A 14,010-nucleotide genomic window follows, 5' to 3' on the forward strand; every position below is an offset into this window, starting at 1 on the left:
CAAGGAGTTGACTAATACTTGTGTTTATTTCTGGAAGATTGTTGAGAATACCAAATGCTTGAAAAAACACCCACGTTTGTGTACAGGATGATGCTGGTAACTGGGGAGAGGGAGTGGTGGTATATGGAACTAGGAAAAACCCCTTGATAAAGTAAATATTCAGGGAAGGGACAGAACAGACTGAAGAAGCAGAATTGGCTGTGCATCTTGCATGCAAGAATGACACATTACTTCAGCCATGTCTTTACAAATCAAGCTGTTCTGTGAGGAATTTATCTTTTTTTGGTTGAAGGTTAATCCCCAAATGCTTTACTGAAATAAATGGTAAAGTTAAAATAAGAAATTGGGTTGAGAGCATGGGGAATCACGTATTGTGTATGTTTTCGCTGGGAGTGTTGCAAAGAGGTGAGAAACATTTCAGAAAGGGAGATACTGCCTTTTTCCAACAGTTGGTGGGTAGAGTAAGTTTTTGGTATTATCATAGGTGATACAGTCAGTTCATGGATTTCCAGATGAAAAGCAAGGGAACGATATTCTCTAAAATTCCTATGTACTTTTCGGGTAGAATTGAAAATTGCAGTCCCTCTCAAATAGTGCAACTTTATTATTTTCTATTTAGGCGTCACACCAACCTTAAGGGACTAATGAATGAGCTGCTCTCTTTCCAGAGCTTGTGATCAGAATCTTGCAAGTTACTAGAGTTCAGCAGTTTGGGATAGAGAAGGTTGGCCAGTGGCCCATACTGCAGACCTGGTTTGGGTACAGCCTGACCTTCGAGGGCTGTAGCTCCTGGTTGGTGTGGACTGCAGGCTGTTGCCAGCAGTTAGGCTTTCTGGGACAGTTTGTGGAATAGCCACATGGGGAACACAGCTGCAGGTAGGTCCCTCAGAATGTCCTTCCTGCACTAGCAATCCACACAGAGCAGCTGGGGAGCCAGTCAGGTAATGACTCCTCTATGTCTCTGAATGTCTCTGAACCTTCTGATAAAAACCATGCGTAGTTTTCTGCTGTGAGGGTGGTCATGTGCTGGAACAGGTTACCCAGAGAGATGGTTGGAGATACTGAAAACCCAGCTGGAAGTGACCATGGACAACCTGATCTAGCTGTCCCTGCTTGAACAGGGGCATGGACTGCATGATCTCAAGAGGTCCCTTCCAAAACAAATGGCTCTGAGACAACTTGAGCTTGGCTGTGTGAGATCACTGCCATGTCAGTATCTCTCACCTGCTCTGTCGAGTCATTTTGTTCTGCTCACACTTGATTTGAATTTTCTGGACGTATAGTGAGTTTTCTGCATCTGTTTAGATATTAATATGTTTCCCAAAGGCAAAGTTCTTTCTAACTTGCATTGTTACTTACAAGGATCATAAGTTGTCTTCTGATCAAACTTCCAAATCTGTTCACTGTCTTAGGTCTGTGAAACACCAGCAATGGTGCCCTTTTATGCTTTGGATGAAACACAATTGAGAAGTCAGCTTATGGAGTTTCTTGCTCCAGCAGGTGATAAGCTGAAGCTCTCAGTTTCCTGTTGTTGCAGCATTTCCCAATAAGTTTTTAGCAACATTTGTGTCTTTTTCTAGCCTTCCATAGACTTTATTAGTCAAAATCAAAACCTTCTGGTCCCACAAAGTTGCTGTAGAATATTTCCTTGTCCAGGCTGGACTTGCAGAGCTCAGGACATTCTGTCTGGTGCTACTCTATCTGGCCAATCCTAAGCAGAGCACCACAAGATAGCTTTTTATTTTAATCCTTGTGAAGCAGTGTTTGCCTTACATTGTCTTGTTGCTCCTAGAGAAGCTAGTAGAGAATTACACTACTAGGGTTGAAAATCTTACCAATAACAAATTCAGAAACTGTTTCAGGGATAGTTAGGGCACATCTGCACTGTGAATTTGTGCTTGAATACAGCTTCTCTGTCAGAATACTATTTTTGTGCCAAGCCCTCATTTTATTACCTTAACCACTACTGTAAAACTATCTTTAAGTGAGGTGTGTGTGATTGTACCATTTGCACACAATTTTAACATACTGGGATTTTCTATTTTGCAGTCAAGCATTTTGAAACCAAGCCTAAGCTGCCCTGACAAAACTCTTCCTGCAGGTTGTCTCCAGCAGAGGAAGTTGCTGTTTAGTTGGACCTGCCAGTGTTTTGCTGTGTAGACAAGCCTTTGGATCACATACATTAAAAAGTAAATGGAAATAAGATCTTTTATGGCTAAGTGGAGGAGTAACTTGCATATCCAGAGAGCAAGAACAGCTTTGGCTGGGTTTTCTGTGTTTCAGCTTCTTAAGCAATGTCCCCATTACTGAGCAGTGCAGTACCTGCAGATCATTGAGTAGCAGCAGTTGGTCATGCCTGTACATCTCCAGCAGATATAGCTTGGGGATTTTACGCTAACCTTCATCGGTTTGGGGGATTTTGCTTTAGGTTAGTTCTTATCTGCCCTCCTGTCTGAGGGTGCATTTGTTGGTTTGGACTCACATTTAGGGTTTGGGGACTACTTGGTGTGCTCCTGAAATAGAACTTCATGGTCTGTTTGCTCAGAGAAAACCTTACATGACCCGAAGCTGCTCTGGGAACACTGACACGTGGTAGTTGGGATGATTTAAGGTAGTATGGGGGCTTTCTTTAAAACCTCATTGCTTCTGTAAACCAGGACTCTGAGGCTCCTGGTTTTTTGAATCATGAGGAGAAAAAATGTGATGGTTTCCTATCATTGAACATATGGAAAGGAGAGTACTATCACATCTGGATGAGCAGATGCTTTTCCATTTCTCCAATGATTTTCTAACCCTTTGAAATACAAATGGACAGCGACCTGCCTGCTCTCTCTGTGATTTTTTTCTCAGTGCTGGATTTACTGTGGAGCAATATTCAGATGGCAAATGAGCATCAGTACTACCTGGACTCAGTTTCCTGTCTCTGAGATCTTTGAGGTTAATCAAAATGCCACATCTCTGTGAGACGAGCTCTGGCATAGCTTTTAAGGTGCTTGGCTTGGGCTGTCCCTGTCAGTCTGCCTTTCTAACAGAAACCTTAATTGCTGAAATTGTAAACCAGTGTCCCTGATTAAATCCAGCGGGCTGCTGCAGAGAGAGGTTTGGAAAGTACCGTAGGTGCCAAACCAGGAATTGTGTTCTCTCTAGATGCTCAGCTGGGGCTGTGTGAGGCTCAGAAGCAGATGTCTTGAATTCAGAGGTATTCTCCCTGTCCTTACCCACTTCTTGGTAGGTGTCTCTGGGAGCACCCTGGGGACCTGTGAGACCAGAGCACTGCAAAGGATCTCTCACAAGGAGTGCAGTTTGTGTGCCTTCTGGTCCACAGGCTCTCTAAATATGGATGTGGCCACAACATTCAGTTTCCTATGCTCGGGTTCTCTTTGGAGCAGCCTAGCAGATTGTAATTTAAAATGGCCAGATTATTTTTGTGCTGAGCAATGTTTTCTGTTTATCTGCAGTGGCAATGTTGCCCTGGTGTGAGGTTACAAGGCCCTGAGTATTTGCTTTTGATCTCTCTTGGCTGCCAGATATTGCTAAGCTCTCTTCAGTGTGTTTTTTTTCTTTGTAAATGCCTTCTTTTCAGTGTAACCAGTTTCATTGTGTAGGACTCTGATTAATATTATTCTGCAGTGCAGAGATCTTCTGCATATTGAGTAGTTGTGCAAGATGCAGCCTGGTCACAGGCAGTGTAGTTTTTGAGTACTTGATTTTGTTACAGCAGATCCTGTACTGCTTGTTCCCTCTTTATTGCTGCTGTTGGACAAATAAGAGTTTGCTAGCAAAATAATGGAAGAAGAGGAGCCTTGCTTTTCTTACTTACTAGTCCTAGGGAGTTTTTGTTCTTATTACATGTGAATTACATTACTTTTACTACATGTGAGTTTTTTGTGTTAAAGTCATGCCTTAATGCTCTGTGATTCAGTTTCTTTTACTTTTGTAGACACAGTTTATGTGCTTCTACAATATTTTTCTAGGTGGATGTAAGCAAGCTATCTGCAAAGACTAGACAGAAAGCAGAGTAAATTGCCCTTGTCAGGCTTTTAGGCTGTCACAGGGTGGCAGATTCACAGACTTGCTGTAACTTGAGCCCCTCTACCCGTGACAGCATTTTTCCATGTGGAAGTGCTTGAATGAACTGGCATTTGTTACACACGATTTTTATGCTAACTATGGTGCCATTGGGTGGGGGAAGGTCATGGCAGGGCTGAAAAAGGATTTAAACCACACTTTTCTGAGATTATGTAGAATTGTTGGTCCAGTAGTATTGTGCCTTGATCTGTGTGGGATCTATTATCAGTATTCCAAGTTGTTCGTTTGGGAAACAACTAGAGGAAATTATGCTGTGCAAGGTCAGGCAGTTTTACCTTAAACTGATTAGGGGACAATGACCAACCTTTTGGGTTTTGTGTCCATTAGTTCATTAATTTATTGCAGAAGCACTATCAAGCTTAATCCAGTTGGATAAATCCTAACTGATTACTGTTGAGTAATGTAGTTATTTAAGCCTTACTTCCAGCAGAGAATTTGTCTTCTTTCATGTTCAAAACTCCTTTGTCCAGCTGAGTTGACAAGTCCCTGAAGTCTGGTTGGTTTGTCTGGCCAGAGATGAAGCTTGATAACTGCAGAGGAAAGAAGTCTGTGTGAGCCAGCTCTGCCAAGCTAAAGGCAGCATTTCCAAGTAAAGTTAGATGATGAAAATAACTCTCATTTCATTTTTTAGTCCTGATGAATCCTCCATTTCTTTACAATATTTGCACAGAAGTGAATTCAATATACCCCAAATACAAAAACCTGTGATAAGCTGATAAGCCTGACACTGACAGGCAAATAAAGAAGAGGATAGCTGTAAAATGTACATATAGAACATTGGGAAACAGCTGCAGCTTTCCAAATACCAGTGAGAGCAGTTGTACAACTACATGTCCATAGCTGTGCATATCATAGAGACCCCAGCAGTGTGTTATGGTTAGTGACCTAAGCACTTGGGCTTTTCCCAGTATGTGGCACAGATCCAGAAGAAAATTTAGGCTCTCAGGGAGGACCTCTGGAGGTCTCTAGTACAACCTCATGCTCCAAGCAGAAAAGAAATACATCTGTTTGCTCTGGGCTTTTGTCAGTGAAGTTTTGAATAACCTCCAGAGATGGAGATCCCACAGCCTCTTCAGGCTCCTGTTCCAGGGTTTCATCATCCTCATGGAGGAATAAAGAAATAGCATCTAATAGGGACTTCCCATATTGCAGCTCTTGCCCAGTGCATCTCTGTGTGTTTCTCTCATGGGTCAACCCTGGCTGGCACTAAGTGCCACTCAGCTGCTCACTCAGCACGCCTGCCCTCATGGCATGGGGAGGAGTGCAAAAATATATAACCCATGGGCTGAGATGAGAACAGTTAATTAATTGAAATAAGAACAATAACAGTAGTAATGAAAAGGGAGATAAGAAAACAAAAGGGGGGAATAAAACCCAAAAAGTACAAGCGATGCACCACCCTCTGAGCAACGCCCAGCACATTCCTGAGCAGTGGTCTCTGGCTCCTGGTGAATCAGCCCCAGTTTTTATACCCAGGATGACATCCCATGGTAAGCAGTATCCCTTTGGCCCATTCAGTCAGCTGTTCCAGCTGTGCTCCTGCAAGGCCTCAAAAAACTCTCTCAATGAAGCTTTTAGCAGGGCTTATGGTTGTTCATGCACTCTTGAGTTAGACACACAGGAGAAACACCAACAAGATCCTCTCAAGAGGTCTAAACAACAAAATAGCTTTACTGGTAGCTTTAGAAAACCAGAGAACTTTGGCAAAAGGCTAGGAGCAGCATTCAGTCAAAACAAAACACTTCTCAGAGCATTGGCTTAGGCCACTCAACTTCACAAACTCAAAGCCTGTTTGATTTTAAGTTACTCAAAAAGAGGGAATTAGAAGAAGAAAGGGAAGGACAGAAATGATACAGAGAAGGACACATACAGCTGCCAACTCCTGGGTTCCAACAATGTTCAGCTGATAGAAACTCCAAGAGGAGATAGGGTCAAGACATGTGCTTGTCACATATTGAGCCTTAAATATCTCTTGGCCTTCCTGGGCCCTTCCCCCAGGTGGGACTTCTGGTCATTTGGCCACTTAGGAGCTGGGTTAGGGGCTCCAGGGATGGGGTGTGTGACAATTGGCAGCTCTGTCAGGCTGGGATGCTGGCTCTAGGGGTGCACTGCCAGGGCAAGGCCCAACCTGCCCTTGCCCCACACATGTGCACCCTAAAATATCTTGAGACATCAACTTTTCCAGTTTCTCACAGCTCCCTCCTGGCTTCTTGTGCAGCTCCTCACTGGCAGAGCAGGGGAACACTGAAAAGTCTTTGACTACTAACCAAGAGCCTAAACACTCATGTGTTATCAACACTGTTTTCATCCTAAATACAACACCCAGCACTATAACAGCTGCCAGGAGTAAAATGAGCTCCAGCCCAGACAAAGCCAGGACAAGCTCTGAGGAAAGTCAGGCTTCATCTTCTTGGCACTATTGTGTTAGGTGGCTTGGACCAGTGTCACCATCATATTTTCTGGAAAAATCCCCTTGCCCAAGATTCTTCTCCTGGGAGGCTGAGAAGCCTCAGAGAAAAAGGAAAACAATAATTATCTGATTTGCTTCTCCTGTGTTTTGCTGCTTTGGAATGTGTTTGGAGATTGTTTATCCAACACATGGTTGTTTCATTCGTTTCATGTGAACTGTTTTGACTTAATGACCAATCACGGTCAAGCTGTGTTGGGACTCTGGAAGGAGTCACGAGTTTTCATTATTCTCTTGTTGACCTTCTATAAATATCCTTTCTGTATTCTTTAGTATAATTGAGTATAGTATTCTTTAATATGATATAATATCATGAAATAATAAATTAACCTTCTAAGAAGATGGAGTTGGAATCATCATTCCTTCCTCCGTCTGGGGAACCCCAAAAATACAAGAAACCAGCAGATAGTTTTCCTTCTATTGCCTTCCTAAAGGTTGAACAAACCCAGTTCTCTGGCACTTTTTGTTAATGTTACATTTTCCTTTCCTTGCCACCATCTTGGTGGCCCTGCTGAACTCGTGATGTTGGTATTGTGCAGGAGAAAATGCAAGAATTGGTAAGGTAACAGTAATAAGAGTAACAATTGCTATGAGATTTATGATAATTCATGCAGCAGAAGTTACTTCAGTGTTTTGGGTGAACTGATAGGAATGAGACAGCTACTCTAGGGAGATGAATCACAGAATTTTAGCATAAAATTAAAAGATTAAATTTTTAACTTCTTTGTGGAAAAGAGTGGTTATTGGTTTTCTGGTGAAAACACAGGAAATATGGAGTCTGTTACAAAAAAAAACCAACTTCAAATTGCAGCAATAATGTCACATATTTCCTTCTTAGTATTTATTTGATTCGTTTCATTGCTGCATTGAAAATACATTAGGGATATTTAAGAACTTAAATGAGTAGAAGATTGGAATGAATATTTGTGTCCACCAGTTTGAAATTGATCCTTGTGAAAAAATAGACTCAAAAAAGGATCATAATTTAGGTTCTTTTAGGGGCTTTGTAATGAAAGCTTTTCATGTAATGAAAGTTTTAAAGTATTCAAATGGGGACTTTAATCATATCTCTACAAGGTGATGAATATCTCTCCAAGGGTTGAAGGGGTTCTTATACATGAGAACATAATTATTGACTGTAATTTTTAAGTTTCTTCAGAAAAAGGGTGGTGAAGACCATTTCAGTGACTGAAATCTTTCTTACCCCATATTATATGGGGCATTATTATAGTCATTGTAGTTAAAAGACTGCAGTAGAAAGAATATTTTTCTATGGCTGAACATTAAAATTTTGCCTTAACTAAATGCTTGTGAACAAAATAAAACACTCTGAAATTTTTCTCAAGTCAGTGCTTATGAACATTGGGCCAATGTATTCCTCCAGTGTTAGTTAATTAACTGGCCAAAACTCTTTATATATTGCCCTGTTTTTTGCTTTGTTTTAGTAACAAACAAATGCAGATACAGAGCATATTTTCTATGGTATAACTTGTGACCCTCTGGAATATCTGGGTGACTATTGAGCAGAGCAGTCTAAGGAGCAAGTGTCATCTGGTAGTTAGTGCAGTAAAATGGTTGTGAGGCTTCCCATACCAAGTATACCTTGGGGGGAATAAAAAAAAAAGCATTCCCCTCCCCATCCCTTCTTTCTTTTCTGGGTTAAAATATGCTTTGCTGCTCTCTGCTATGATCTCCATGCTTGAGGAGGGCATGTGTGAGAAGAGAGGGCTATTTCCTGCTGCCTTAAAGGGAATTTTATGGATGGAATGACAGTTCCAGCATCCTGTCTGCACAGGAGGTTATTAACATGATTGTTCTTGTGTGCTTCATAATTCTGATCAGCCTCAGGACTGAGCTGCAGGAATCCCAAAATCACACCTGACTGTCAGCCTCCATCTGCTACTTCAGCATGGCATGAACTGCTCCAAGAGAGCAAACAGTTGTAATCTGGTGCCTCCTTTAGATGACAAATGAGTGAAAGGCTCTTGGACCCAGAGGGGTTTGATGCTGCAGGCATTCATCCCACCTGTGTGATTGGCTGGCTGTAGATGCAGCACTTCTAAATGTGGCCTGCCTTTCCTACATTCTATTATATTCCTTTTGTTTCATGCAGAAATGGGCACAGTTTTCCTTCACCTCCATTCTTCTGTTTTCCTGGTGTTGCTTGTGTTGCAAGACAGTGCATGGCAGAGCTGTTCCAGGCAGAGGCTAAATTCCCAAGACCAACTGGTCAGGTTCAAGCCTGTTGTAGACTGGGAAGGAGGATTCAGTATAAAATCATGTCAGTTTGGGGATGCAGGTAATCAAGAACTGTCAGTCCATTCATCATTTTCAAAAATTATAGTAAGCAGAAACATGTTGTCATCCTAAACAAGCAAAAAATTCTCAAAAATAATAAAAACTAAAATGTTTTTTGTTTCTGTAAAATTTTGTGATCCAGAAAATAATGGTGTTATGGAGGAAACGGACTAAAAAAATTTTTTTAGAAATTAGCAAGGATGTGTCTTAAGTCATACCACTGGATACTACCCCTCTGGTTTCACTGAAATTAGTGGTTTAGGTTCTCCCTGTCAGAGGGCTGGTTTTTAATGCTCTTGTCTGTAGTTTTGCAGCAACAAAAAGCATGTGGTGTCCATGCTTAGCAATTATTTAAAACAATAAAAACAAGTTTAAAAAAATGAGTAATTTACCCTTTTCACCACACAATAGCTCTCATTGTCACTAGAAACAGTCACTGTGTTTTGGCTTTTGCCTCAATATCCATCCCCTGATGCTCTGAAAGGTGAACAAAGCAAAGTGGGACTCAGAATGTGTCTGTGCAAATCGGTGAATCATGCCTGGGATGAGTCTGGGCTTGCTCCTGTCCATCCTCTCTGCCACCTGTGTGGGTGGCCAGTTTGCTGAAGCATAGGAGTGTCACAAGATCCTAAAGAAACAGAACTGATTCTTTCTGAGGTTGTCCAGATATGTTGACTTTGTAGTGACAACTCAGGCACTGAGGGTCCCTTCACATTGGCAGGCAGCACAGCCATCCCTACTGGGACACGTGGCACAAAGGTGGGTGGGACAGCTGAGGTTTCCTGGTTGCTCCTTCTTGGTAATACCCACACAAGGATGTGTTCTATATCCACACAGTATCTCAAGGGCTTTCCTCAGAAAACCAAAAGCCTGTCAGAATCAACACTGAATTTGCAATGAGCTTGTCAACAGCAGAAAACCAGGGGCACCCAGTATCTGTAGCCACCCTCAGGCCGGGGGCCTGGTATGTGAGAAACAGGGTCGAGGAAGAGCATGTGCCCAGTGGGAGCAAGGTCAGGTGACAGGGGAAAAATACAGAGATGCTGCTTGCCGCTGTAGGGAGAAAATTCATGCAGCCAAAGCTCAGCTGGAGTTGAAGCTGGCCAGAATTGCGGGGGACAATGAAAAGGAGGATTTTCAAATATCCTAATGGAAATAGGCAGTGTAAAAATAACATCAACCTCTCACAGGATGGGGATGGTCACCTCCCAAACAGGGACGGGGGACAAAGCAGAGGTGTTTAATTGCATTCTTTGTCTCTGTCTTTAATGTGGCTGATGGACCAAGGGGGTGTCAGTGCCCTAAACTTGGAGGATCTTGATTGTGAGAATGATCGATTCCCAGTTGACCCTGAAATTGTGCAGAATCTGCTGCTCCAGGTGGATCCCTACAAATCTATGAGGTTTAATGGGATCCGTGCAAGAATACTCAAAGAGCTGGCTGATGTGATTGCAAAGCCTCTCTCAATGATTTTTGAGTGGGCTTGGGAATCCAGAGAGGTCCCAGCTGACTGGAATCTGGTGAACGTTGTCCTGATTTTCAGGAAGGGAAAGAAGGAGGACCCAGAAATTAGAGGCCTGTCAGTCTCACTTCAGTGCCTGGTGAAGTTATGGAGATGATTCCAGGAGGAATTGATAAACAGCTGAACAGCTGGGGCAACCCTGGATGTACAGACTGGAGAATGAAATGCTGGAAAGCAGTGCCATGGAAAGGGACTTGGGGATCCTGGTTGATGGCAAGTGAACATGGGTCAGCAGTGCCCTGGCAGACAGGAGGGACAACCCTGTCCTGGGGGGCATGTCACGATCCGCCCTTACGGACGAGATTGTGATGGTTCGTTATCTGATCTCAGGGTACAAAACACCAACACGGCAAGGGGGTTTGCAGCAACAAAATCAATGTACTTTATTGAACAATCACAGCAAAATGCATTGGAGGGAATTGGGGAGAGAGAGAGAGAGAGAGAAAGAAGAACCCTATAGGAAAGGAAGGAAGGACAGAGTAGGTATATCTACCAACATAGAGGCGATGCAATTCTTCGAAGTCCAGTCGATGTCCAGTCGAGGAGTCGCCTTTACGTTGGGGAAGATCTTCAAAGGCTAGCTGACTTGAGGGGCCTTTTATGTTAAAAGTTGGGAAGGAGGGGGGGAAAGAGCACAATAGTCTTGTAATCTCAACAGTAGGGAGAGCTATTGTTTTCCTGGTTCACTGCCTGCAGGCAAACATGATCAGTTCGGTTAGCTGTTCTCCCCACACACACTGCCCTACTCCCCCCAGATTACAGGTTTCAGTCCTTGAGGAGAAAAAGAGTCTTGTCCACATAGGGATTTCATGTCTCAGTCTTAGAGGGAGTGGTTTCTCCCATCTCAGTCCATCTGCCACGGTGGTTGTAGAGTCTTCTGTGGAGACCACCAAAGGGTAATTCCAGAAGAGAGTCCAGCCAGGCTTGGGGGTGGAAAACTCCAGGCCATTGTTACAGAGCGGTGCAGGCGAAGGAAGGTCAAGATGCTCCTCGTCCTTTTCACTGGGAGCAGTGTAGCGTGAGGTACAATAACTCAAGTTCCAGTCCCGGGAACTTGGCGAACCCCCACCAAACCAGGATGTAGGATCCTTTTTCTTTCGGTGGTCTCAGTCCTTTTTTCTCGACGATCGTGAGGCAGATGAGAAAGCAATTTTGGGCAGAGTCTTACAGGGCATCAGGCACAACATCAGCTGGGCAAGGGAGGAGATTGTCCCCTCTGCTCTGCACTGGGGCAGCCTCACCTCGAGTGCTGGGGGCAGTTTTGGGTGCCACAATATAAAAACAATATAAAGTGTCCAAAGGAAGGCGATGAAGATGGTGAAGGGCCTTGAGGAGAAGGGCCTTGTGAGGAGCAGCTGAGGGCACTTGGTCTGTTCAGCCTGGAGGAGACTGAGGGGAGACCCCACTGGAGTTACAACTTCCTTGTGAGAGGGAGAGGAGGGGCAAACCCTGATGTCTTCTCTCTGGTGACCCGTGACAGGACCTGAGAGAGCAGCCTGAAGCTGAATCAGGGGAGATTTAGGTTGGGTATTAGGAAAAGGTTCTTCACCCAGAGAGTGGGTGGAACAGGCTCCCCAGGGCTGTGGTCACAGCATCAAGCCTGACAGAGTCCAAGAAGCATTTGGACAATGATCTCAGGCACGTGGTGTGACTATTGAGGATGGTCCTGTGCAGGGCCAGGAGCTGGACTCAATGATCCTTGTGGGTCCCTTCCAACGCAGAAAATTCTGTGATATACTGAAGAGAGTACTTTCCTAATCTCTGAATACCTTTTCCTGAAATACGGTGGTTTGTGACATTCCTTGATTGTTTCAGCGTGGTCTTGCACATTCAGTCCTGAGACTGGATAATGTCCATGCCAGAGTCATGAAGGATCTGAAGATACATAACATTCTTCTTCATCTAACCAGATGTAGGGGGATACTAGGACTGGTGTTTGTTTGTCCTAAAACTGTTCTTCCAAAGGTATTAAGGAGCAGTCAGGGTCTCTATTCCTCCTGTTGTAGTTGCCAGCAGCTCTTTTACCTCCTTGTGGCAGGAGAGAGAGTGTGGTTGTTCTGGTGGGATGCTGCTGGGCCCTAAAGGGCAAGCTCTTGATGCTCTTACTGAGGGTCCTGGCATGGAGCTCCATATTCCACAGCTGTATGTACTGCTCTGGTCAAAGCTCTGGTTCTCCGGTGAAAAAGCTGCTCCTTTGTCTCCTGCTGCCCTCCACGTCCCTATTCTGTCATGTCTTGCTGTCCCCAGTAGTTTCTCATGCCCCAGGCCTGTGGTGCACACAGTGACAGCAGTAGCAGGGCCCTGAGTGTGCTACAGGCAGTGCAGTTACTCATTACTCTATGCGTTCATGAGTTCTCATGTTCTTCCCTTTTTTCTTTAAAACTGGGAATTTTCAAACAATAAGCTTTGGTTTAAAAACTAATTCAAATCACCATTGCTTAAGTGGTACAAAGAAACATAGGGCAAAGTTATGCCATGATACTCACACCCTTCCCTGCTTAGAAGCCCCACCAGGAACCAAGAGTTCACCATTGTGGCATGCATCAGCCTTTACTCTGTTATCAGCAGTCTGCTATTAGGGGAATTCATGCCTCATCCTTCCCCTTCTGAGAATCCAGACAGCAAACCATCCCAAATCCTTTACGGGTCAGGGTCTGAAGCCACAGCCTCCACTCACCCCCTGAGGACCAGCTGAGTATTGTGGGCTGGCTGAGTTAGTTTGATTTTGCCTGAATAGGTATAGTTTGTACTAACATCATGCCAGAACTTGACACTGAATGGCCCCATTCTTTTTTCCTTCTGTTGTCATGAAATTGATTTAATGTTTCAATGGAGTATTTCCATAAACATCTTTGTTTTCCAGGTGTCTCTGACTATAAAAATCAGGGTTTGTTCATGTTGAGGTAGCATTAGATTAGCTGTTTCAGGGTAAGCAGTGCTAGTAGGTAAGTGTGGTGGTGGTGTGTACAAGTCAGCTTGTACTGAGTAAAGTTGGCATAATGAGCCGAGCTCAGTTTTTTATGTATAACTCCTTACCTGATACCATTTCATGGGTACCAGCCCTGAATCAGAAACCATTTCTCTAAACATCCTGATCACAGGGTTGTTATCTTGTGTTCTATTCTGTTCATTTCTGTTTCTTTTCAGGGAAGGATCATGTTTGCAGATTTATTGGCTGTGGAAGAAATGAAAAGTTTAATTATGTGGTCATGCAGCTTCAGGTGAGTTCTGTCCTTCGCCTCTCCTGTCTGTCCAATAGAGGTGGCATCACTGAGGAGGATTTACACTGAGAGAATAAGGCCAAGTACTGGTGTAAACACTTGGTTGTACACAAAAAGAGGGTGGAATGGAAGAGAGTGAGAAGGGCTGGTGTTGCTCTTGCTATCACTTGGGATGGCTCCAGTCGTCAAGATATGCTAAAATATTTCTTAGCTCTGCTTTTCTGTTTAAGATGGCTTTCTGTCAATTTTCTGGGGAAAGCACTCAATTCAGAATGCTCACAGGAGCAACCCACAGCATTGTGCAGCAGAGGCAGCTCTTTGAAATGCCTCCTGCTGAGCTGTGATGGAGCATTCAAAATATGCCTTGTATGAGAGCTCAGAGTGAGCCATGGTGTCACAGCAGCAGCACAGTT

The 14,010-nt window shown here is 43.7% G+C and overlaps 1 protein-coding gene across 4 annotated transcripts in view; it reads left to right on the forward strand.

Moving 5' to 3' along the window:
• TTBK1 (tau tubulin kinase 1) overlaps nucleotides 1-14,010 on the forward strand; it is a 105,687-nt gene that overhangs the window by 24,848 nt on the left and 66,829 nt on the right. For all 4 annotated transcript variants that reach the window (XM_038131483.1, XM_038131484.1, XM_038131482.1 and 1 more), the window contains one exon: nucleotides 13,524-13,597. In XM_038131483.1, coding sequence (XP_037987411.1) covers nucleotides 13,524-13,597 — 74 coding nt within the window. The remainder of the gene's footprint in view (nucleotides 1-13,523; nucleotides 13,598-14,010) is intronic.

This window comes from Motacilla alba, chromosome 3, assembly GCF_015832195.1.
Source record: "Motacilla alba alba isolate MOTALB_02 chromosome 3, Motacilla_alba_V1.0_pri, whole genome shotgun sequence".
NCBI classification, from domain to species: domain Eukaryota; kingdom Metazoa; phylum Chordata; class Aves; order Passeriformes; family Motacillidae; genus Motacilla; species Motacilla alba.